This window comes from Aphelocoma coerulescens, chromosome 5 (assembly GCF_041296385.1).
Source record: "Aphelocoma coerulescens isolate FSJ_1873_10779 chromosome 5, UR_Acoe_1.0, whole genome shotgun sequence".
Classification (NCBI taxonomy): Eukaryota; Metazoa; Chordata; class Aves; order Passeriformes; family Corvidae; genus Aphelocoma; species Aphelocoma coerulescens.
Window position 1 is genome coordinate 64,291,426 of NC_091019.1, and position 24,664 is coordinate 64,316,089.

The 24,664-nt window shown below is 41.9% G+C and overlaps 1 protein-coding gene across 4 annotated transcripts in view; it reads right to left on the bottom strand.

Moving 5' to 3' along the window:
• PELI2 (pellino E3 ubiquitin protein ligase family member 2) overlaps positions 1–24,664 on the bottom strand; it is a 66,055-nt gene that overhangs the window by 39,220 nt on the left and 2,171 nt on the right. For all 4 annotated transcript variants that reach the window (XM_069018571.1, XM_069018572.1, XM_069018570.1 and 1 more), the window contains exon 2: positions 1,753–1,882. In XM_069018571.1, the coding sequence (XP_068874672.1) occupies positions 1,753–1,882 (130 nt within the window). The remainder of the gene's footprint in view (positions 1–1,752; positions 1,883–24,664) is intronic.

Genomic DNA, 24,664 nt, shown 5'->3' on the forward strand with positions numbered 1-24,664 from the left:
TGTTAATATCCTGTGCAGCACAAGTTTCTGCTGTTTCATCTTCCCTAAATACAAATTAGACTGAAAGACTGAGAGCACAACTAAACTTCTGAGGTCAAGTTGCACATTATTTGCTAAGAACTAAGCAGTTCACTTTTTATTAGCCTATGCTTCTTCATTTACACAAGATACATGCAGAAACACTTCTCAGTAAAACAATTCAGGCTCTGGTGCCTAAGATGTGAGAAAAGCTGATGACAGCATCTTAAAAATCTAAGTGTCCTTTCTGTGTATGGAAAGAGCACTCACTGAGAGTCACTGCACCACTGTTCTGGCACTCATCCACCAGCCCTGCCCCAGACAGCAGCACAAATACACAAAAGCTCTTTTCTAAGGGTTCAGAGAAAGTGCAAAATACATTCAACTTGACACATCTCCCTGAATCCAAATGCTCAGAGGACAGGCTTTAATGTCCCAGACCCTCTGCTATCTTTATAAGGACACCAATTTGTACAGCACACATATTTTATCTGCACTACAATAACACCACAGATGAACATTAACCAGATTCCATGTGGTGTCTGCCAGGTGTTTAAACATTTTGCAACTCAAATGCTGAAATACTATCTGCAGTCTAAATGCTTAAGGTTATCCAGTAAGAACATGTGTATATTTCCATCCACTATGTAAAACACATTTTTTCCCCATTTGTTACATTTTAAGCAACAGACTAGAATTACCAACATACCCTACAGGTCTATCCTGAAGGTTGATTCCATCAGGAAGATTTAACTCACAAAAGCTTTCATTTTGATAAAAGGAACACTGAAAAATATTTACTGTAACTTTTAATCCAAAAGACTCCACATTTATCTGCAGTAGGCAAGCCCTATGCAATGTTCAAAGAGAACAAGCTCTAATATTGTGTATTTTGGTGAGTTTAGGCACATACTGTGTATGGTGTGTATTAGAAGAGAAAACATAATCCCATACTATGTATTAAACAACATTCTTCTCTTGGTCCAAGACAGACAACACTTTTCTGAGAATGGTGTAGGTTCTCTCCCTCTCTCTCCCAAGAGGTATTTCAGTGAGGTACATCTCAAACAAACCATCCTCCTGTGTGAGTGCCACCACAGAACTTCCCCTCCAGTTTGGCCCAGACTCTACCCACTTCTTCCTTCTAAGAAAAAGGGTTTGAGAAGAGAGATAGGAAGACCTTTTGCAGCCTGAAATACATTCCACCACCGGAATTCTGACCTGGACAGTTCTATACACTAATATGTTGCTAGGTTAAATATTTACTTGGCTGCTTTTCCTCCTTCACCCACACTAAACTTCAGGTAAAAATTTGTGTAGCATCATTATTAGCAACAAAAGTGAAAGGCCCAAAGAGATCAGAACATTTTTTATAGCATGTCAGTTATCTTCCAAAGAGGAAAGAAATATCACTCCAGTGAGAAAGAACAAAAATACTTTGTGTTTTTATCCCCTGACTACTCTATGGCTCAGATAAAACAGCACTGACAGTCAGCTTTCTGAACAGGGGCAGGAAGGTCAGATTATCTCATACCTGAGCTTACAGACCATTTTAAACAGGTAACTGGATTAAAGCTATATACCCCAGAAAGAAAATCCACTGCAGCCTCTTCATTAAACAAATATATCCTACTAGCACAGAATAAACTGGCAGCAAGGTAAATCAGCAGTAGTACCCGGAGTTCTTCTCCACTCAGGATCACCAAAAACCAGGATTTGCCCAGTGTCACATACCTTTGATGCTTGAGGAGTAGAGATGACGTGAACAGTGCTGGGCTTAACTCCATTTGCCTTAGGTCGCTTATAAAGGGCAAATCTGCTTTTCCTGCGCCCCCTGTCACCGTTAGGGAGGGATCCATTATATCTGGAAATAAAGGAAAAAAGTTGAGCATAAACCACCACCAGTTTGGAATGCAGGAAAGGAGACAGCGATAATTTGGCCACAATGTTTTGGTATCATCAAACGCACGGGGCAAAACAAAAAAAATTAACAACCAGGCTAAGCTTGCTTCCTGAATTATGAGCACTCAAACATTCTTTACCTACCAATGGTTGAAATTTTATTCTCATTAAGAAGATAATTAACTACAAATTAAATACTCCGTTTTTCAGCCACAGAAACACCTCCTCATCTCTAGAATCAAAGGAATTTGGAAGCACAAACTCTGCATCTTCACTTTAATTTCAGAACATGAGGAGGCTTCAAATGTTTTTACCCTACCACCCCTCTCCCCACATCTCATGTAGGAGTGGAGGAAGAACAGGGGCAACTTGGAAGACCAAAGTAACTTAGGGGCAAGTAAAACTATGTGAAAAGGAATATTACTCACATAGAATGCTTTTCTAGTTGTGTTTCCCCCCCTTTTTTTAAAAAAACGTTAATCCTAAAGGCTTTATCTATTATTAAAGAAAGAGGATGCAAGTGTTTTTAATTTATGTGACTATCTGAAGCCTCACTAATGACTTTCTTTATCAGGTGTAACACAGGAGCCCTTGACAGTTCTTTCATCTCTCCCTGAGGACACAGACCCTATGGATTAATTATTCAGAGAAGTCTGAAGCCTCAAGGGGACAGAGCTCCTTCCCCAGGGAAGGGATCAACTGGAATCTTCTTTGCACTGCACAAGCACAGAATACACCACCACCTCACCCCCAAGATTTAGGTCAGGTAGAGGCTTTTCACCATCATTCCTGCCAACACTCAGCTGGTCTAGGAGGAGCTTTCAGGGCTTTACTGCCTCTTCCATTCCTGATCCTGAGATTTCAGACTTTTGCCCAAGAAACTATAGATGTTATTCCACTGATAAATCACTTCTGTCTTACTGGTGAGGTCTGTTCTATACTGATCTCAGGCATCTCTCTCCTACAGTCTTTATGATTAAAGGCTAACGTTGCAGGCAGAAAAAGAATATGAAAAAGAAAAGCAACAATGCAGCAACCCAGAATATTTTTTTTCTTACCATTACATCCTGTATATGTAACTATTTGAATAACAAGAGAATGCACTTTGAGAACCTCCCACCCTTCTGCAAACCAGCAGGAAATGGGCAATGGATGAAAGCAAGAGACCTCATTGCTGGGGCTCTGGAGGAGGTTCACTGCTCACTCCAGGCAAGGATCACCAGCTGTCCCATGGGGAAACAGCTCACAATGCACAGCCACCACATCTTAACAGCAGGAATCCCAAATGCAGGACTGCTGAACGACTGAGCACAAGCAAGAACAGATTTAAGATCAAAATAATCTCAAATCTCAGTACTGTAGAACATAAAACTCAGACATTTAAAAAATGCACATTCAATACATGATGCTGAAGCCACATAGAAAGTTAAGAGACTTTCAGCTGAACTTGTCCTCTCACTCCCATTTTCATAGGGAAGACTACTGTGTCTTTCTGGAATATTAAGAGATTCCCTAACACAGCACAAAACCAACAGGAGTAAATCACTACTATTTCATGCCAGGCCTACTTGCACCTTGGAAATTTGTTATTAACCCTATTCCAGAGAAGTGCAGCACAGTGGATCCTCATCACAAGAGACCAATCCCTAGAAAAATACATGAATATGTTCCACAGGCAGCTTAAACACCAGCAATTAAAATAGGAGTTATTTGATTCTCCACTTGAATCTCCCCGGATATATGCACATGCTTTCTTTCAAAGACACTATTATCAGGAATATGCCAGCAAGTTTTAACTTGTTGAAGACAACATTCCTTCTACAAGTATTTTTATCTGGAAACCTAAAAAAGTAACAATTCCCTTAGAAATAATGTATAACTACTATATATTATCATTGCTAACTTTATATCCTGTAACTATTAATTTTTCTTATACTTGTGTAACTGCTAAACAGTACTGAATTAAAGTAGTTCCACTGGAAGTTAAAACCAGGCAAGTGGGGTTTTATTGTTTATGGGGTTTTTTCTCATTTTCAGAAAACAATTTTAACTGGGGAAGGCCATTCTAATTCATTTCAGGTTTTTGTGGGATTTAATTACTTTTAAAAGAGAGAAATAAAGAAGCTCAAGGTTAAAAGACATCTTGGAAACTTCAAATAGGAAGGAAATACAAGCAAAGTGAAAGCTGAACTCATTTATCCTGATTAGCACTGACAAATTTTCATGAAGGTTTTCCTTGTGCCCATTTCTACATTTCCTTTCCACAAAGGGCAAGAGGAATTGAGTGGTAGTTTTATTATTTGTTATGCTTTAATTATAGACCAGCAAGTTTGGTTTTGATTCGACAGCAGTAGAAAGAGCTGGGACAATTCCTAGGGATACGCACATTTTAGAAGGGGGAAAAAAAAAGGGTGTGAGAAGTTGCCTCTCTCCACAGCCAGCAGATGCCTTCATTTTTCCTGCACCAGGCCTCTCAACTTGTTCCCCACAAACCAACCCTCCCCATGGCACTGTGGCCACACCTTTCCTTCCCAGCCCCAGAACAAGCTCCATACACAGTGACCCAGCAGTAATGCCCTGGGATGCTGCCAGCCATGGCAGGACTGCTCCCTCCCACCCTCTCTGCCCTGCTCCTGAGGCAGCAGCCCCACAGCCTTGGCCCATCCCTGCCTTTCTGACAGGAGCTGGCCCATAGGACACAGCAGGATTCAGCACCCAGGAGGGGGAATAGCTGCCCACACCATGCTGAGCCAGGTTTTCTAAGCACAGGCACAAGGAACTACAACAAAACCTGCCCTCTCTTCTCCAGTGCTCTCAGCTCTTCCACTGAGCAGTGCCTGGGTGAGCAACAAGTGCCTCCCTCTGAGCAGCAACAGGATGGAATCACAGATGGAGAAGGGACAAGGATTGAGGCCACAAATTCCCCATCACAAAACACTGGGAGACTCCAAGCTTCCCCACAACCAACAGAAGCTTCCTCTCACAAAGCTCCTCCACAAGCAGGAGCCATTTCCCTTCTCCTTGCACTCTTCCAATGGCTCCACGATCAGCTTAGGGACCAGCACATTAGCACACAACTTTTTGCTTCACAAGAAGGCCAGTACTACCAAAAGAACTTGCATCTGAAATTCTCCTTCATCCCACCAAAAAAGCCTGGAACAAATGTTGTTCTCAACTAATAAAACAAACAAGGAAAAAAAAATCAAATTTCCCAGGGACAGAACAATCATCTCTGAGAGCATCCTGCCCACATGCAGATCTATGGGGCACTTCCAAAGTTCTCCAGATGTTCCTCAGACCAACACATGTGGAAGGAGTGGTGCTGTACTTTTGCCAAACACTTGTCAGTGACAGCAGTACTGGGACAAACTGCATTATGAAACCTCCTGGGATAATTATCTCAGTTGATAGCACTATTCCTTGCAAATAAGGGAGTGGTGCTGGCATGGGCTATGGGCACCATAATTATCAAAGCCAGTTTCCTACAGATTTACATCAAACACTTGAAGAGTTTGGTATACAATGAACTGCAAACTCCAATTAAGCTTTTCCCATGGCTGGGATATGTAATGAAAGCCTCTCCTCTGCCTGGATTCAGGGCTGTCTGGAGAGCAAGACCACACATGCTCTCTCCCACAGTCCACGGTGGCAAGTTCCTACTTTCTACAAGTCTTGTACTACTTGTACTACTACAAGTACTTGTCTACTTCAGAGATCAGCAACAAGCTTTGAACTGTGTGTCAGATAGCTTGTTACACAAGCTTTTTTGGTTTATGTTTACTTTGGTTTTGTTTTTTAAAAAAATCCAGGCTAGACAGTGGCGAAGAGTAAATGACAGCTCTGTTACTTGGCACGAGAGCTCTAAACCTCGACCTGCACCTTGGAAAGTTTGATGTCAACTCAAGGAAGTCATCCTTAAAATTAAGGTATATGCTAGCCGACATTGAAAGTGCTGCATGTAGCTGATTTTTTTTTTTTTTTACAATGCTATCAAAATACAAATCATCATGAAACTTAAATACTTCTCCATACCTATGCAAACTACCTCCCAAAAGGCTAAAACTGAACAACTCCTGATTCTCACCGGTAATATTTCCCCCAGACAAAAAGGAGTAATTTTACTTTGCTTTCCTTGTCTATAACTAACAGATCTATGGCACACCTCATCATTTTTGGGTGAAAACCATCCCAAATGACAGACTTGGCTATAAACAGATGAGATGCTGCAGTTCAGTTGTTTCCATAGCTCTAGTGAGTCAAACAGCACATCTTTGCTCACTAAACAATAAAGCTGCAGAAGTCAAGTCAGACTCGAGTAAATCTTCCCTTGTAAGTACATTCTGATCCCATATTTGGTAGAATCCTGTAGTACATTCTCCACACATACCAAAATTCACTTTGTGCTTACACTGTATTTTTACCATCCCTGAACCAGTGTGGTCCCACACTGCTGCCAAAAGCAGCACTCTCACCTTTCATTTCTTAATTCATTCCCACCATTTCTCTCCTTGGTTCACATGAAGGGGAAACAAAACTAGATTTATGCTTTAAATTTGGTTTTAAAACCACATTCCTCACTCTCCAGCCCACTGCAAAGCCACAGAAGCACTTTTATCAGCAACATGGAAAACAGTAGAGAGAGCAGGAGAGATTCCCTTGGAAGTACTGCGAGTCTACAGCTATCATGACACCCACAGCATATGAAGGCTAAAGATACATTATTCACCTTTGCAATACCCAGCCCCAGAGTTTTTCATGGCTCCACACTCAAGTCCTGACTAACTGGAAAACCCTCTGCTGCTGAAGCATCCAACACTCCCTCCCTTGAACACACATTAAAAGGGAAGAAGTCACACGTTTATAGTTTATAGCAAAACACAAACAGAAAGCTTCAACATATGCAAAGTTGACAACAAAATAAGCGTATTTGTGTCTCCTTTTATATAATATCACTGCCAGTACTTCATAGTCCTTACACCCTCTCCCCTTGTAACAACCTCAACAATTCAATTTGTATCTAGCAGTATTTCAGCAAAAGAATGGCTAAGGATTTCCTTTTGGAAAAAAGGCAAGAATTCTTTCAAATACATTCTTCTGCATCAGAGCTTCAGAAAATAAGCAGTTGCTGTCTGCCAGTTATCTGTGAATTTCAGTGAAACAGAACAGTGAAGTTATTCTCAAACTTAATCTCATGGGGAAGAGTTGCCAAATAGCAAAAGCAAAGCTAAGGAGAACTTCTGTACCAACAGGATACCCCTGGTTCATTTCCTCCTTTGAACTGTGTTCTCTGGCACTGTATCAGCGTCACAGATATTAACTCAATATGAATTTAGGTCTCAGCTTGTCTCCAGCTGATGGCATGCATCAATGTCTGTCTCAGAAGCAGCCTCCACCTCCAGAGGTACTACTGCTAATCCCATTCCTGTTGGGAGTTCTGGCAGTGAACACACGACTGCTCCTTGAACAGTGCAGGGCTGCACAGACCACTACAACAGATTGCAACAAACACCTTTAATGCTGGACTTTCTTGGAGGCTGGAAGGAGGATGCTGTTTTATCCTTGGTGCCCTCATCCCCTGGCACTCAACAAGCCTTGACTGACCAGAAGGTTCCCTTCTGTCTTCCCAGGGTGCTCTTTCCCCACTGCATCACATCATCGCTGGAAAAATGTACAGCTGCTTCCTGGCTACAGAATGACAGAAAACAGAGCTGGCAGAGTCACCTGCTCCATCCCCAACTCAAAGGCTTGATCCAGCCAATCCATGACATCTCTGTTTCAGTTAGTCTGGAAGATCTGGGCCTCCCCACTGTGTTTTAACATCTTTAGAGTTAAAACTGTCCCCATGCACATAGCAAGGGAGATCCAGGTCAAGCAAGTCTCCTGCACTTCCTGCCAAACCCACCAAAGAGCTTCAATGACCTATTCTCTCTTCTCACAGCAGGCTCACGTGCTAGAAGATTAATTCCCATCAGATTTTTCTTCCTTTCTGAAGGAAAATGTTTTAAGTAGTTACAACAGCAAAACTAAAGCAGTATTAAGTACAAAGACTGCAGCAATAAGCAACTCATGGATAACCAAAGGACTTCCATCCTTTGATTAACAAAAGCCACTGGTCCAAGACCTTTGGTTTATGCAACCTGGGAGGAAGTCCTGAAAGAAAGACACAGTCCCACCTCAGACTCTGCTGGCTAAGACATCTCCATAGGCATAAATGCTTCCTAATCACTACCAGTTGTACAGCTTAATAAAGCCAGTCTTCCTGCAGAGCAAGAAAATCCAAACCAACAAGTTCCAAAGTCCCAAATAATCTCATCTCTTTACCCAATTAAAAGCAATGTTTTTGCATCTGTGAACTTGATTATCCCTGAGAAAGGTATGTTGGAGCTATTAATTGTGGCTATAATCAGTTTGGGGTTGGTTTGGTTTTTCTTTTCTGCTTCTGAGACAAGTGTCTGCTCTTACAACTTGAATTTGTGAAGTCATTTTACTATCATAGAGCACTTCAGGAAGCATTCCCTTCTCCAGCACTTTTGGAACACTCATTGGCATAGTGATTAGCCCTGTGTGTGCTCACCACAAGCCTTCTCTTCCCCAGCACCAAATTTTAGTACTCCTTGCTTTGTTTACTGCTCCCTGTACTGTCCTCAAACCTTCTCAGAGGCTGCAGTGATTCAGTGAAATGCAGCCTGGCCTGATCTGTGCCATGACCCCAGATTTTTCAGAGAAAAGGCTGACTTGCATCACTGGCTCGTGATTAGGAGTTATTTTTAATTACTTTTTTTAGCTACCTTTCAAAAGTTGCTCCTACCATCAGGAACCCAGCAGTGAGCTGGCCCAAAAGCCTCATGCTATATGCACAGAGCTTTTATGTTCCAGCCAGCCTCTCTCTGATCAGAATCACAAGTATGGATTAGCTGAGCACACGGTAAAAGGTTATGTACACCATGAAAAAAACAACAAACAAAGCTTTCAGAGGCACCTACAGCAGATCAGATAAGCTAGAACCTACTTTCCTCCTTCACAGGGTATACAAATTAAATATAACCTTATCTACTGGAAACACCACAAGAAGTCACATGTGCAGTAGCTGAGGTTCTCCAGGGTGACCTTAATTATTCCCTGGTGTTCTGAAACAGAACTGGTCACTCTTCTGGTTTGGGAGAAAAGGCTATTCCTGGATGCTGTGGCCTCCTCCTGTTCCCCCCACCTCCACCCACCAAGCAATGAATGAATCTGGTACCCTACAGATAAGGTTAATTCATTTTTTAATTATTCCACTCCACACATTTTCCTCCACCACCAGCAGGACTACCCTGCTATTATAACAGCTGTAACAGAAGAGTAATAAAAAAATCAAGTTTGTTTCAGGGAGAATATTTATAGAAAACACAGCTGATTAATCCTCATTCATGTTTAGCTTACCTAACATGGGCACTTCAAGAAACATGCACCTGATCTGTATTAACTGCACCCTATACAAAAAGTTAAAGGATGCTCTTGGCTTGCAAATACCAAATGGGTTTGTGTAAGAGCTGCTTTTAATCAGCTTTAATGACACCACACATCCAACTTCCTCCAAAATTCCCAAAACTCTTTGCTATTTTGATGCTCTTCTCCTCACTGAGGGGCAGAGGAAGAAATTCTGGAGTAAGAAAATAGAGAAGCAGCAGAAGCAACCAGTCCCCAAGTGAGGGGCACAGGAGTCAGGGATCCATTACTGCAGCTACTTGTCACAAAAGACCAGGGAGATTCAGTCAGGAACACAAAAGAGCTGGTGTTTCTTCTAGGCTGGGAGGAACTTTCTGCAGAAACTTCTTATTACCCTCCTTAATTTTTCTTAGCAAGTGGCTTGTTACTTGTCCCAAATAATTTTTCTGGAAAATAATTTGTTACTTTTGTTTTTGTGAAATCAAAGACAGCTGTATAAGTAACACAAGAGTTTGATTAAAAGCTGATACTCTGGAAGAACCCAAGGAACATGCTGATGCAGCCTACTAGAGCATCAGGACAAGCTTCAGTTAAAGCAGTCAGATAACCTGACAGGTCCAAACAACTTAATAGCTAAAAACTCTCTAGGCAGGGATGACCTGAGTCTGACAACATTAAACACAGAAGTCATCCATAACCCTCATATTAGCAGGGAAAAAGAAAACTAGCAACTTCAACAGAAAAAACCACCACATTTAAGATATTATTATATCAATTCCAATAGAAGTAATATGCTAGCAGAGCATTAGAATGCAAGAGGTTCTCCTTTTAGAAAGCAGAGGGTATGGGGCAAGGAAACCTCTTCTTTCACATAATGATTTCCTTAACAATCTTTATTTCCAACATTTTACTGCTCCCCCCAGCATTCATTTAACAAGGAGGCAATTTTATTCAGTGCTTTAAGCCCATCTCCAAAGCTGTCAGCTAAAACCATTCACCGCTGCATAAAACCAGCAATGTTAGTGCACAGCAAAATACAGGGTATAAACTAATCAGGTTCATTTCAAAGGATGCTTTTTATTCCAGCTAAAAGAGCACGAGAGGTGGGCAAACCACCATGTTTAGAGAATCCTCTTTCCAACCCTAAACCTCTCATAGCATGGAGGAAATGCTACTCATCTGAGAAGGATCTATAATCTAGCCAAACACCACTGGAATTGTTTGATATGCCATTTGGTTAAATATACACAAATACAGCAGAAAGCAAGATCTGGCTTTCACTGCATTCAAAACAAGTCAGAAAAACACAAAATCCTTTCAATGCAAAGTACTACGCACAGCTGGGTTTCAGGGCACAGGAAGAAAGAAGGGCAGGAGGAAGACTGCTGATCCACACCACCAGAGGCTTAGGAACCACACAGCTTTGTTTGGAAACTATTTACAATTGGCTCTTCAACATCAGATCAAGGCTGCAAGTTTCAAAATTGAGACAAATTAGACATCATCGCATGCAAGGGGACGAGAGACCTCAAAACCCACCTGCCCTGACATTCTGGACACTCTCCCAACCTCTTTGTGCTTCACACATGCTCAAAGGGACAAAACCAATCTGTTCGAATTTTAGCCTGAGAATGAACAGTAATAACACCATGTTACAGCTTAAACTTCACTACATTAAACATTATGGAGAAACTACATTTCACTCAAAGGACCATTTGGGCCATTGAAAATAAAAGCACAGTCCCAACAAGTCATTTCCTAAGAAATCAAGTGCTTTCCCTAAAATCCTGTCAAGGACTATTTGATAGTTCACATTTTCATAAGAAAAGGTGATAGCTTTCTTATAACTTCAGTTCACCTCCAAATAAAGCAGTTGCAAGGTCATTTTTGTGCTTCCACAGACAGTGGAAGAAGTTCCAGGATGTCTGTTACAGCTTTTTCAAACACTCACACATGACAAGAATCTTCTTAGGCTGGTTTCAGTACCATTTAGCACAGAGGAAGAGATAAAATTTGCATCCATTTTGTGAATATAGGTGATCTCACCAGCAGTGCACTGAATAGAAAGTGAGGCACTCAACTACTGCATCCTGAGCTGCAACATCCAAGTCAAATTCTATCCATTTTAACATTCCTTTTAGCTTCCCGGGGAAAAAGACACCCTTACAAATGCACAGCTCCCAGTTCAATCCCAACTGCTGAACAGAATCCCAAATATTTGCCTCAGAAACAGAAAAGAAAGAATTGGGTCTCCTTCTTTGTAGCACTCGCAAGCATTGCTGCCTCTCTGAACACAGCAGCTTCCTTAATATCACTGATTCTGCATTATATCAACTGCTCCATGGCACAAGCTGTCAAAGGGAAGATAATCTACTGCACTGCCTACTCCCAGCACATTTAGAGTGGGTAAGTAAAGAGAAAAAGCCAAGAGTTACCTTTCTGTCTGTTCTTGGTTAGTAAGTGTGTTATGTGCCCTAAAATCCATTTTACTGGATAAATTACTCCTCATACCCAGTTTGAAAGAAACACCTGAAACCTACTGGATCTGTTTGTGGACCATAAGTACAGAGGCATCACAGCACTGCTGAAGTTGTGGGGGTTTTTTTAAAAGTCTTAATACGCCAGAAATTAACAGCGCAGCAATGCAGAGAACTAGACTTCAATATATCTTCTTCAGACTTAAAAAACACTGACAGCTTACTAATTCACAGCAACCTTGGGTGTTTGCTTTTATCATAATCTATAACAAAGTTAATCAGACATCTCCAGCCAGGAAAATATTTCTGCAAAGCCATTAAGTGCTTACTGTTGATCAGTAAAATGAATTCTGATCTATGTACCTTCATGACAGTGAAGTCTTTCAGCTTCACACTTTCACCTACAGAACGCTGAGATTTTGCTTCCCTTAAGAGGGCTTCCCAAAATGCTACATAAAATAAACATTGGCTTTTCACAGGCCTCAGAAAACACCACTTACTAAGAATGAATCAAAGCAACAGAAGTGATGAATTCCTAATGTTTTTCCACTTCCAAAAGTGGAAAATCTTGCTCAGAGACTCTGATCTCCAGAAGAATCTCACTACAGAGCTTCGTGTAGCAGTGCCTGAACAAGAGATCTTGCACTGCCGTGGTCTGCAGATGGGAAGGCATCTCCTCACTGAAGCATCAAGAGTTTTATGCAAGACAACCACACAAGACAGTGTTTATACATGGATGCAAGCTCTGAAACTCTGAAGCCACACTGAAGGCTCTACAGCAGTGAAGTTTCCCAGAGCGAAATTTTCACTTAGCTCATCCGCAGGGCTATTCCAGCCCATCTACTTCTGGTTATACTCTGCAAGCTGAAGTTTCATTCCAACAGATATTAAGTAATGTGCACAAGTGGCACAATGGTTTGTAGAACAGAAAACAAGTTGAAAACCACAGATAGCTCTCCCTCAAATTTTTTCCTTTGGAAATCCAGCTCTTTTTCTTTGCCAACACCCACAAAGACAGACAGCATACTATTACTATTTTTCTTCACCAACCTTCAAGAAAACAAGCCATCCCATATGTTTCACTCCATTTCTCTAGATTCCTTTGATTTTAAAGGCAAGGATGCCCTGTGGGGCAAACCAGACCAAGAAAACAGAGGATCTGTTTAAAGCAATGTTTCCCCAAGTACAGGCCATAATATCAAACAGCATTACGGGACTTAAAAGTAGCTTTTGCAAGCCAAATGGAAATTCAGCTGTGGAAATAAAGCTCATGAGCCCAAGACTGAAATTGGAAGTGCATTGCCCAGCAAAGCATGACTGCAGGAGCTAGTTCAGAGACACAGAAATCAAGTAATTGATTACAGTTGCCTGGCTCGAGAGATTCCCTGTTGCCCTCAAGTTTTTATACCTGACATCACTCTCCATAAGGGCACCTTGGCCATGCTGCACTGTTTTCAGATGAAGAGGGGAGTGGTAAAATGCTAAAGAGTTTTGCATCCACTGCAGTGCATGAGAAGATATATATATACAAGACTCAGATTTTATCTGTACCATCTCGTTTTTAGGTGGGTTTTGCAGATACCCAAATTCTTTCCCGTCCTCCCCTGCCCAGCTTAAGGTGCTGCACGAGTATTTCAGAATATAAACCACACATTCCCTTGCTACTCTGGCAATACTTTGGCATTTTACCCACAGGAACATTTTCTACGGGTCTCACACAACTACCTTCCTTTCCTCCTACAGCCCTATCAAAAGCAGAGGAAAGAGCATTTGTAGAAATCTGTCAGGCTGTACCACCCTGAGGGGGAGCAGAAGATAAGAATGACATCCAGAAATACTCACACCCCATCAGTCTCCTTCAGCATCTTTGTAAAACTCAGAAGCAAATCTCCTGAAACTGCCCATTATAAAGGAACAAGCCTGGAATCTACTGGAGAGGCATTCATGTCTGAACAAATCCCAAATTTTTCCTTTCAGAGTTTTGGCCAAGGACAAAAATCCTCCACTAGGCTATTTTACAACCACTAGGAAAAGGAGACTTTCCACATCCAGAAAATTTAAATGTTTGAGTAACACAATACTATTCTTAGCTCTGAACTGAGCTCATACACAAGGCAAAGTATGAGGCTGCTAAACTACATGGGACTTTGTTTACAATTCTCAAAGCGGTTTCAGGCTGTGTTCAAAATGACTCCAAAAAGCTGGTTTTCCAAGAAAAGATGACATTCAGAGTTATTCTCATCTACATCTACCCCTGAGTTACCTGGGGTAGCAGAACATTTGTGTCCATTCCCACTCAAACTCAACATCCCAACACTGTTATTACTACTGCAGGCAGCAGAGGTGAAGCAATAGTACTGACAAGGAGAACAATGAAAAAACAAGGAGTTTCATAAGCCAGGGAACCAGCAAAGCATGATTTCCTCTGGGTACATGTCTTGCAGTTGGATTCCTCCTTTGTCTACTGAGGTGACAGCTCCAATTGGAGCTTTTCCTCAGAGGTGAGAATCAGTCACATGGATTCCCTGATGTCTAACAAGGAGGGGGGTGGGAATCTCATTCATCTTACAGCCTCTCCTCACCAAAGCTCAAATAGCATCGGGAGGCTGTGGAATAAAATCAGTTCAGTGACATCCTTCATTTCCAGTTACAGACTACAACCTCACCTGTCACTACATCTCTCAGTAAATCACAGTGTATTCACCAGAGGCAGATAGAAAATGACTGGGATAGGGAGCCAGTGGTGCCAGCACAGGAGCAGTGACTGCTTCACTCCACCTGTGGTATCACCACCCCAAAACTGACCACCTTGTTAAATAGCTTATCCCACACCACAAATACCAGCAGGTCTAGAGGCTACCAGCAGTTATGACCATCAGTGTGAAACAGGCACCTGTTCAGAACTTCTCCGGATTTTAACCAGGATTCATTTATGCCAAGACAAACTGCCCATCTGAACAGTCACTATCTGGACTTTTGTTCTTCCAAAACAAAAAATAACAAGAAACTAAAAAGTCCTGTCAAATTCTGCTTGCTATACCACATTTTTAAAATTCTGACAACAGCTGTCACACTGCATATGTCTGTACATCAAATAAACTCCATCCTTCTCCAAATACAGAACAAAGTCTAGGAACAGAAGCAGGAAGAAAATGAAATGTGTGTTATTCCTAACCAGACGAGCCTTTAGATTTAATAATGACTAAGTAAACCAAAGACTGCTCACAATCACTTATGCAAGACCCACTTAGTTCATGCACAAGTAAGAATGGTGGCAGGAGGTGGGAGAACATCCCTTTGCACTTGTGGTTACAATGAATGAGTTGTTTTTACAAGTGAATACACTTATTTTCTGGTTATTAAAGAGCATCATACATTCTTATCTCTTTTAGTTTAACTCAGTTAAGTGTTTTGGTCTCTTGACTTAGGCGTGACAAACTGATCTTTAATGCATTTCTCAATCTCTGTACAGCACAAAGCATCCCATTTTTACCATCGGACATATTCGTAACTAATTTCATCCGTTCACAAAAGTGAGACAGCTGCTTTTTCTCAACTGTCATTTTTGCCCAAAACTTACAAATCAGCCCATACTCTTCTGGCTTGGGTCTGAATAGAGTCTGCAACTGGACCCCAGCCAACCCCAAATCCAGTTCCTTCCTTCCCGCCTGGATTGGCTACAGAAGGCCCAGAGGTGAAAGAGCGAATCACTTTTGCCTCAAAAATCTGCTTACCCTTTAACAAAGTATCATTTTACCATTGTTCTCTCTCCACCAAGAGATTTCCAGTAGGTAAAGACATAATATAAACCAGTCTCCTCCAAAGAGCTGAAGGTGCAAACCAGCAATAAAAATGATCAGAGGCCAATTCCTGATTTGAATTTAAAGTCACATTGCACATAATAAACTGCGAGGGTACACAGAGCTTGACTTAGACCCTGCTAATCACTTAAACCCTGGCTTTGCTTACAGAGGGAACTGTACTTTCTGTAGTCTTCCTGCATCCTTACATGGACAGCTATTTGCTGGATTATACCAGTCTCTGCATGCTGGAAACTCCAAACTTGCAATAAAACTGGATATATGGCACTCCAGTTTTGCAGCTGGAAGTGGGATTGCACAACCAGAGATAAGGCACAGCTGAGCGAGCCATGGAACTGCAGCATTTTGTGCTCAAACATGGAAAGGAAGGCACCAAACCCAAGGCAAAAGTTAAAGCTCTTTTGCTCTGACAGCAAGCAGACTGTGAAAATACTGGAAAAAAACCAGCTTATTTATCTTTCACAGGGAAAAGAAGGAACATATCTCGAGCTTTTGGGAAAGCTCCATCGAAGTCTTCAAATGGGTGCAGGGACTCATTACCAAAAAGGGTAGAAAAGAACATTTGGGTATTAAGAAAATACTTGTGAAAATTATGGAAAATAATTTGCAGTGCACATCCCTAAAACTAAACAAGCAGTTTGCAGTCTCTACCTCAGCACCTTCAGCAAGGCATCTCACCTAGAGAACAAATCTCAGCACAGTCAGTAAGGCTAAAGCACTGCAGCTTCCACAGCCACTGCCCATGGAGCCACGTTCCTAAAACCTCCCGGAATGCCAGCGCCATCCCAAGGGCAGCTGCATCACCAGTGGTGTTTTGAGGCTTCTCTCATCTTTCAGACTTTTCATTCTTCCAGTGAAGCCCAGCTAAAAACAAAAGTGGAGTAAAATACCACCCAAGGCTTGTCCATTTGGCTGCTGCCAAACTTCCTTCTCCAGTTTTCGCCCCGATGGAAGAGGTTACTCAGATGCTCATATGCACTAACACCTGCCTCCTCACAGATCTGCCCCCAATTCCAAATCATTCCATTTGCTTAATTTGCTGGTGGTTTTTTGACAAAAGCCACCAAGGTGGTGACAGCCCATTTAATTAAATCTTCTGGCAGAGTCAGATGAGGGAACACTTATGAAGAATTCCTCTGCCTGCACTGCAGCCCTGCCAGAGGAGGTGCAGACCTGCAGCAGGGCACCTCTCCCATCACACACATGGCTCTGGGACTTCTGGAATGGGTCTTCTGCCCACAGCCCAGCAGAGAAGGCCACACACCAAACTCATGAATCAAAACTCACTCCCTGATACACTGAGAAACTATTCCAGCAAATTTTAAGATTCAGAATGCAATTCAAACTAAGTATTGCACGTATGTTAGCAGAAAGGTTAGGGCAAGCACAAGGTAATAAATCCTATCAAGTCTGAAGGATTCTTCTTCAACACCAAAATGATTTTGAATCCAAGTGTTGAGCTGCACAGCTCTTTGCTCTCAGAGGTCAAACAGGCACTAGGAGGAAAGCAAGTTGAAAGTATAGCAACATTTTGGTATATTAGTCAATGCTCCATAAAAAACACAGTCAGTCTGTGAGGTGCTGAACCCTGCCACGGGATGTGCTGGGAAGCAGGAACCACACAGCCCTTGCTATCTTTCACCAGCTCTGCATCTCCTGTAAAAGGAGGACACACACACACACACCACTCCTGTTTCAAAGGCTGTGGCTTCACCAGCACTAAATCACACACCAACAATCAAACTGAATTCATGCTGTTGCACATGAAGAAATACAGCTGTGCTTATATCAAAGTTTCAGCCCATTAACTTCTGTGTCCAGACTAAACAGTTCTTTCACTCTTCCTAAGGGCACATGCTCAAGGGTTTGCACATTTGGGCTCCAGTTCATTTGTAATAGGCAAGCAGAGGTTTAAGCTTTTAATCACTTCAATTTGTTTACTTTCATACAGTGACTAATTGTCTTCAGTCAGTCCCACTCCGTCCTCACCCATGACATTTCCATGCCTTAAGAGGATACAAGTCAGAAGTCTGAAGCCTACCTGTTTGTTGAGGCATTACTAAAGCCTGCCAGTTTGAAGAATAAAATTGTTTCATGACAGCTTATGAACTTACTGGACTCTAAATTAGCTGTCTAAAGACAGCACACGTATTTCTGGGTAAAGAGTAATTTGAAAGCCCACTAAACCCATCATTACAGTTCAATAAGTATTTCAAAAAGATAAAAAATGTTCCTCAGAGAGAAAGCCTGACAACAATTTTTTGTCCTCAATTCCTTGAATGTAAAGAGAAAAAAAAAAAATTTTGCAACAACAGGGATCAGTTAACATGACAGTACTCAAGGAGATGACCATAATGATTCTCAGCCTTCTGCTTTTAACCTACTATGTGCCAGCTGTCTCATAACTTTTCTTGCCTGTCCCCACTCCTTTGGGGAGGCAGCACAGCAAACAAACATTTTACACAGCATTTATCTCACTGTGCAGCTGCCTGCACCTCTGGTAAATACAATTAGTTGCTACCCAGCAATGTAGCTATATCACAGTTAATATAAGCAATAAATATGACAGAAGAACATGAGGTCTTTATTGACAGACACTTGACGAGGGCACGTGTGGCCTTTGTACCCAATTCCCTAGAACAGGAAGCTTTCTGCTACCCAGATTAGGTACAGCTCACATCTACTTCATCCTCCTTGAAACACATGAGTTCTATCTACAGTGAGGTCAGTGTGCAATATTAAAAAGTATACTGTAAAATGACCTGAAGTAAATCACTTCCAGAAGCACAAAACAGAGCTTGCTTGCTTTCCCTCCCTTCAGGAGAAACAAACTGCTATTGAAAGCAGGATGTCTAATAGGTCCTTCAGCTATCAGCACCTTCATATCATTCCCCATCAAACAGAGTTCATCTCCAAACCACTTTGCTTTTAATACAACAAACACTTCAGCTTTGTAGACATCGTCTGTATCCATTTTCACAACTGCTGTTTATAATGTGTTCCCGACAGATGACATTTCTGTTGTGAAACAGAGGAAAGCTTTTAGCTGAATTACTCTTTCTTCTCCATGAGCCAATGACTGCTGTACTACCCAGCTGCGTGTGTCTTCCCAGTGACCTCACACGAGGACTTCCAAGGCTGGAATATGAAGAACTGAGCGAAACTTCATTGCAAAACAGCTGACAGTTGCTATTTTTAGGAACAGAGGTGATACTAATCAGTACAAGTAATGGAAGAAGCATTGTCTAGATGAAGACAACGCAAGTCCAGTGTCACCTTGTTCACACACCACTCATAATCCCATCACACTAAAATGCTGTGTCCTCCTGCCACACGGCCCCTCAGTGACAAGTCTTCCAAGACCAGGTATTTTAAACTGCTGAAGCTTCACTGTACAAGGATTTCCTACAAGGACTGTCTTGCTGGATCCTAAGATCTTTTAACTCACACCAACAAGTGCTGTTTGTGGAAAGGGAAGGAGAGAGATGTTTATTCCTAGGCAAACCCAAAGACAGGTTACTCTTAGTGCTGAATTCCCAGCACCACGATGCCTACTCAGACTTCAAGAAAACCCTACAGACAGTTTGCTGCCCACCATCCTTCCCTGGTCTTTGTTTGATTTCAAATCACGACCCAGTCATCAACACTGCAGAGAGAGTATTTGCACAGGAGGCCACATTACAAGGTCAAACAGAGGAGTCAGCACAGAAGGGGCACAGCTGGTGGTGCAGAGGGTGCTCGGTGCTGCAGCACAGCCGAGGAGCTGGGACAGCGCTGCTCCTGCCCTCAGAGCTCACTAATCTCTGCTTTGGAACTCCCACTGCTCTCGACTGTACTCTTTGCTTAACATGAGCACCAAGACTATTGCAGGCTAGCAAGTAATAGGATTAAAGCAGTCTAATCCCAGATGTTACTTACAGATCGTCAGACAAGTCACGAACTGGTCCCCCAAAGTACGGGAATGTCACTGTGAACTCAAGTTCACATAAAGCTACACCAGGAGATGCCTAAAAACAAATACGATGCAACGATAAGGGAGGCATAAAATCCTGAACTGCATCTTATCAAGAGGGAAACAAGCCTTCTAAAGGAAAAGTGAAAAATGCAAAGGCACCATTTAGTGATGTCTTTATAAAACAAACAAAATGAGCAGCTTTGCCTCAGAAGTCTCTGGAAGCAGGCACACTCCCTATGCCAGCATCCCCATTCCTGTCCCTCAAGGTTTAAACTTGTGACAAGTCACATGCAAGCTTTTCAGTGGTGACCTTGGGACAGAGCAAGAATAAACATAAGGATTTCTGTTGATAAAAGGAAAAGCATCCTCAACACAAACGAGATTTAGGGTATCAAACAGTAGAGGCAAAAAAGGATTTGACAGCACAAAGTACACTGCAAAACCAGCTAGAGATCCTGCTTCAAGCTGGGAGCTTAGACCAAATCCTCCTCTACTTCACCTGCCTTGCAGACCAGAGGACAAGTAAGTCACAAGTATGACAGTGCAGAATAACCAGACACAACTGAGACGACATCACAAAACGCACTAAACAAAGACTGCAACTAACACGCCAGAGGAGTAATCTTTGGAAGGTTTCATAGTCACACCAGTCACAACTGCTCAGGACAAACAGAACCAAAGGCTGTGCAGATGATCCCAACAGGAAACACGACACTTCAGGAGGACTTTGCAAACAGTTGTAAAACTTCTCTGCTGGCACCCTGAACTAACAAACCCTACCTAGAGCAAGGCACGGGCTCAGTGCTGTAGCATGCTCACACACCTTCTCACTAGGGTACAGAAGAAGGAGGTTGTTATCTTCTCAAAGTATCAAGTTTCTACCTTCTATCACTACTGAGCAAGTCAGAGAGCAGCATTACTCCTCTAAGTATAAACCAGCCATAATTTCAGTTTGAATTGGATAATAAAAAGTTCCTGACTTCCTAGGAAAAATCTATTCTCAAGCAACCTGGTAAGCAAAGTTGAAGAACAGCCTGCTGTTAAGGAGCATGAAATAGCTTAGGCAAGCTACTGCTTTCAGCAACAAAAAACAAACCTTAATAGCCTAGAAAGTAATTTCTTGGTTTATATGCATATTTTAAAGTAGAACTACGTGGACTGCTACAGTACTTACCCATTTATGAATGTCAGCTGAAAATGGAAAACTATTCATCCCTGATTCTGCCAGGATCGAAGAGGAGCAGCTACTTGGTTCTATACAAGAAGTGCATCAAAGTCCTTCATTTCCCAGACTTGTTTCTTCAGAGTAAACTGTTTTCCATATTTTAAGAAAAAAACCCTGAGTCTTCCACTTCCACATGTGTGACCTCCTGCCTGTACACACCAAGGGGATTAGTTTAACTTCCAGAATGCACTCAGTTTCCTTTTTATAACAAATATTAAACATGCAGACGTTTGATGCTGTGATTTGCTTCAATAAACATAGATTTTAGAGTCTGATGTTTCTGCTCTCTGATTTTACATCGATACTGAGATGTTGTGAATAAAGCCTACAGCTGGATACAAATCCGCACTCTGAGAAAGTCAAAAGTACTCCAAGGAATAGGAGAGCTGCAGAAAACCAACTCAAGTATGTTTTCTTTTTTAGCTTAAATGAAGCAAAACCTTTGCTCTATCCAACCATACACAAGCTTTCAAAAGAAATCCGCAGACCTTTCCTCAGATATAATCCTTTCCACTGTTTTCCTACACTGCAGTTAATGTTCTATTCAGACACAATTCTTCTGGTTTTTGATTAATCTCCTTGCAAGTTCTGAACTGACCCTGATCACACATTCTCAATATGCACATATAAAATCTGCCATAAACCCAGCACAAGACAAAGGTCTCCAAGAAGCCACTGTCAATAACAAAGAAAAAAAAAAAAATTTTGTTTCTCCAGAACAGCAGCCTTCCAGCTATGACTGCTGGAGCCAACGATTGTCAGAAAATCACGACCTTGAACACACTTAACTGGTGGCTCCCATTATGTGCTACAGTCACTCCTTGAAATGAAACCTGAAGTACATTTTTAAATAAGGCTTAAAAGCAGAACTCCAGTTCTGCTAAACCTAAGCAGTTTGACCGATATATCTACACCAGTGAGTGCAGAAAATCACCAGGTCATTAAACAAAGCCTCAGTCTGGTATCAAACAGCAAATCCACCTATGTGCAAACTAAGTTCCCAGCCTAATTCCACAGCCAGGATGACTCTCCCTCCTCCTTCAGTTCATACACAGAAGCCAACAGCAGTCAAGGACAAGCAGAGATACCACACTGCATCTGCTTTTGTCAACACCACTGGAAACCTGCATCGGCTTCCTCCTGAACTGCACAGCAAGAGATGAACAGCAGTTATGTGAAAAGCCAGACAGGTAACTTTAAAAAATGGAAATGTGTTTATAAGCAGAAGACACCCCAAAAACTTTTATTTACCCTGCAAGGAGGTAGTGGTAGTGAGAACTTTGATCAGTCAGAAAAAGCCAGTATGAAAAACAGGAACTTAAAAATGCATGTCCCTTCAGATTAACAAAAAAAAAAAAAAAAAAGACTGCTTCAGATCTAAAGTTGTTTCAAGTATAAAGTGGTCGATCAATGAGAAGAGCTTCCCAAAAAATTACCACAAAATGTATCATTGTAAACACAGGTGAGAATTTTTGTAGAATCGCAGAATGGTTTGGGTTGGAAGAGACCCTAAAGACCATCCAGTTCCAGCCCTCTGCCACAGGCAAAGACACCTTCCACCAGACCAGGCTGCTCCAAGACCTATCCTTTTATCCTCTACTTTCTCAAAAGGTTAAATTTAAGCACAACTCCAGACTGTTTATTCGAGGATGTCCAACAGTCCACATTAAGCAACACTCACATAACAATTGACAGTGGCTTCTTTCAGCACTGAACACTCCAAGTTAACAAATTTATTTATTTTAACAGTAGACAATGGAAAATTTACATGTAAAATGTTGACAGCAATTTCAAAGTGACTACTGTGACAACACTGAGGGCCAGCCCTTAGAGTTTTGTCTGGTTAAATTAAAAAAATGCATTACATACTGCAAAATCCTTTAAGTCTGTAAGACAGTCTTCCTCAGCTGAGGATGCACAAGGCTGCACCTCCTTGCTAATGAGTAGCAAATACCAAAGAACTGTTTGGTTAGTATGAAATATTCCATTTACATGCACCCAACTACCAGAAACCCCATCCAAAACTGCCATACAAGAAAGCATTCAACGTCAGGTACAAATCTTTCACTGCTACTGAACTCATCCACTGACTACAGCTCGTGTCTCTTTGCTGTTCCTCCTTCAATTTACATCATTTTAATCAAGTGACTTTTCTGAGAGGGCACAGCTGCCTGTCCCCACCACGCAGTCCCAAGGGAGGAGAGATTTAAGGGCACCAGGCCACTGACACCTGCCTTCGGTGACAGTCACAGGGACCAGCTCCTGCCCGCATTCAGCAGAGCCCTGCTGGCCGGAATGACACTGCATGATTCAAAGTTAGGGGACAAAGGGGCATCAGGAGGAAGGGGCCAGGACATGCAACATGCACCTCAAAATGTTAACAAGACACCAGATAAGTCAAACAAAAGCTAGTGACACGCTAACAAACACCCTGACACTATTCAGGTACTTGGTACTGCATTCAGCATCTCCTCCTTAACTCCCTCCAGCCCCACGTTCCAAGAAATATATAATGAGCCATTACTTTGACAGGACTTCAAACAAAGCTGCTTTCTTTTTTTCTTCAAAAAGAATTAGAATATGAATGTTTCTGCTTCACCAAGAAATCCAGAGCCTTTTGTGAACAGATGATGCTACGAGCAGATGTACACACAAGCAGATTCACAATCAAGCAGATGATCTCTTCTTTACCAGCCATCTTGACCTGTCTGGCTCGATTTACATAAACTGTTTCTATTCACTACAACATTGATTATGTAAACCTCGACAAAATCTTAACCAAACACACGCTGCCACATCACTGACAGCACAGACATAGCCCAGTGCTGGGAGAAGGTTATTAGAAATGTGTTTGCTGCACCGACCGACACGAAACGCCTTGGGCTTTACTGGGGCTCACATTAAGGCGCAGACTGAGCAATCACAACTACTGCGAGACAATAAGGAACGTGTCCTGCTGGGAGAGCCACCTCCTGCCAAAAAAACGCCTTCCCCTCCACTTAAAGGTCAAGGTACAGCAACCCCACTTTAATACTGCTAAGGCAGAGTGAGAGCGAAAGATAAAGGGAAAGTTTTGTCATCTTAAAAACAGGAGCTCAGCAGTTTGCCAGGTATGCCAATTCCTTTGTTCATCATCCTTTTCACCACCTAATTTAAAAGTCTTACAGTTCAAGACACAAGTTATTCATCAACATCACAATCAAGGCTTTTTTTTAAAAAAACAACAACCCACACAGTGTCTCAAAACAGCTTTTTCTTTTTTTTTTTTTTTTTAAATCTAGCTGCGAGGCTGCGCTATCAATTTTAATCAGACAGTTGTAACAGGAGCTGCAACACTACGCTTCTCCTGGTCCCCAGGTCTCAGTTTCACTACAGGGAAAGAGAGAAGGAGAGCAGATTTACATTGTCTTATTTAAATGAAACTCCAGATTACAAGATTTTAATACAAAATAGGTATTAGGAGGTTTTTTTAGCATACTGAACAGCTTAAGCTGTTCCAAGAGCTCCTAGTCACAAACGTTGAGTCACCAAAAAAGAGAGAGATGTTTGCATTATTTATGGCACTGCAAACAACATTTAAGACATCTCTGATAGGACACGCAGTCATCAACTCCTAAAGTGGCAAATGGATCTTAAAACGCCGATCTTCGGTCTAAAAATTAAAAATACAGTTACTGAAGTCATGAGATTTCCTGGACTGCTTCCATCACGTCTACCTATCCCTGCATCACACTGCCAGGCACATTGTGTAAGCAGCGACAGCCAATGCCCCATTGTTTCAGCGCAGCCACAGAGACACCGTGACCAGAGGGACTCGGCTCCCGTACACAGAGTTCTT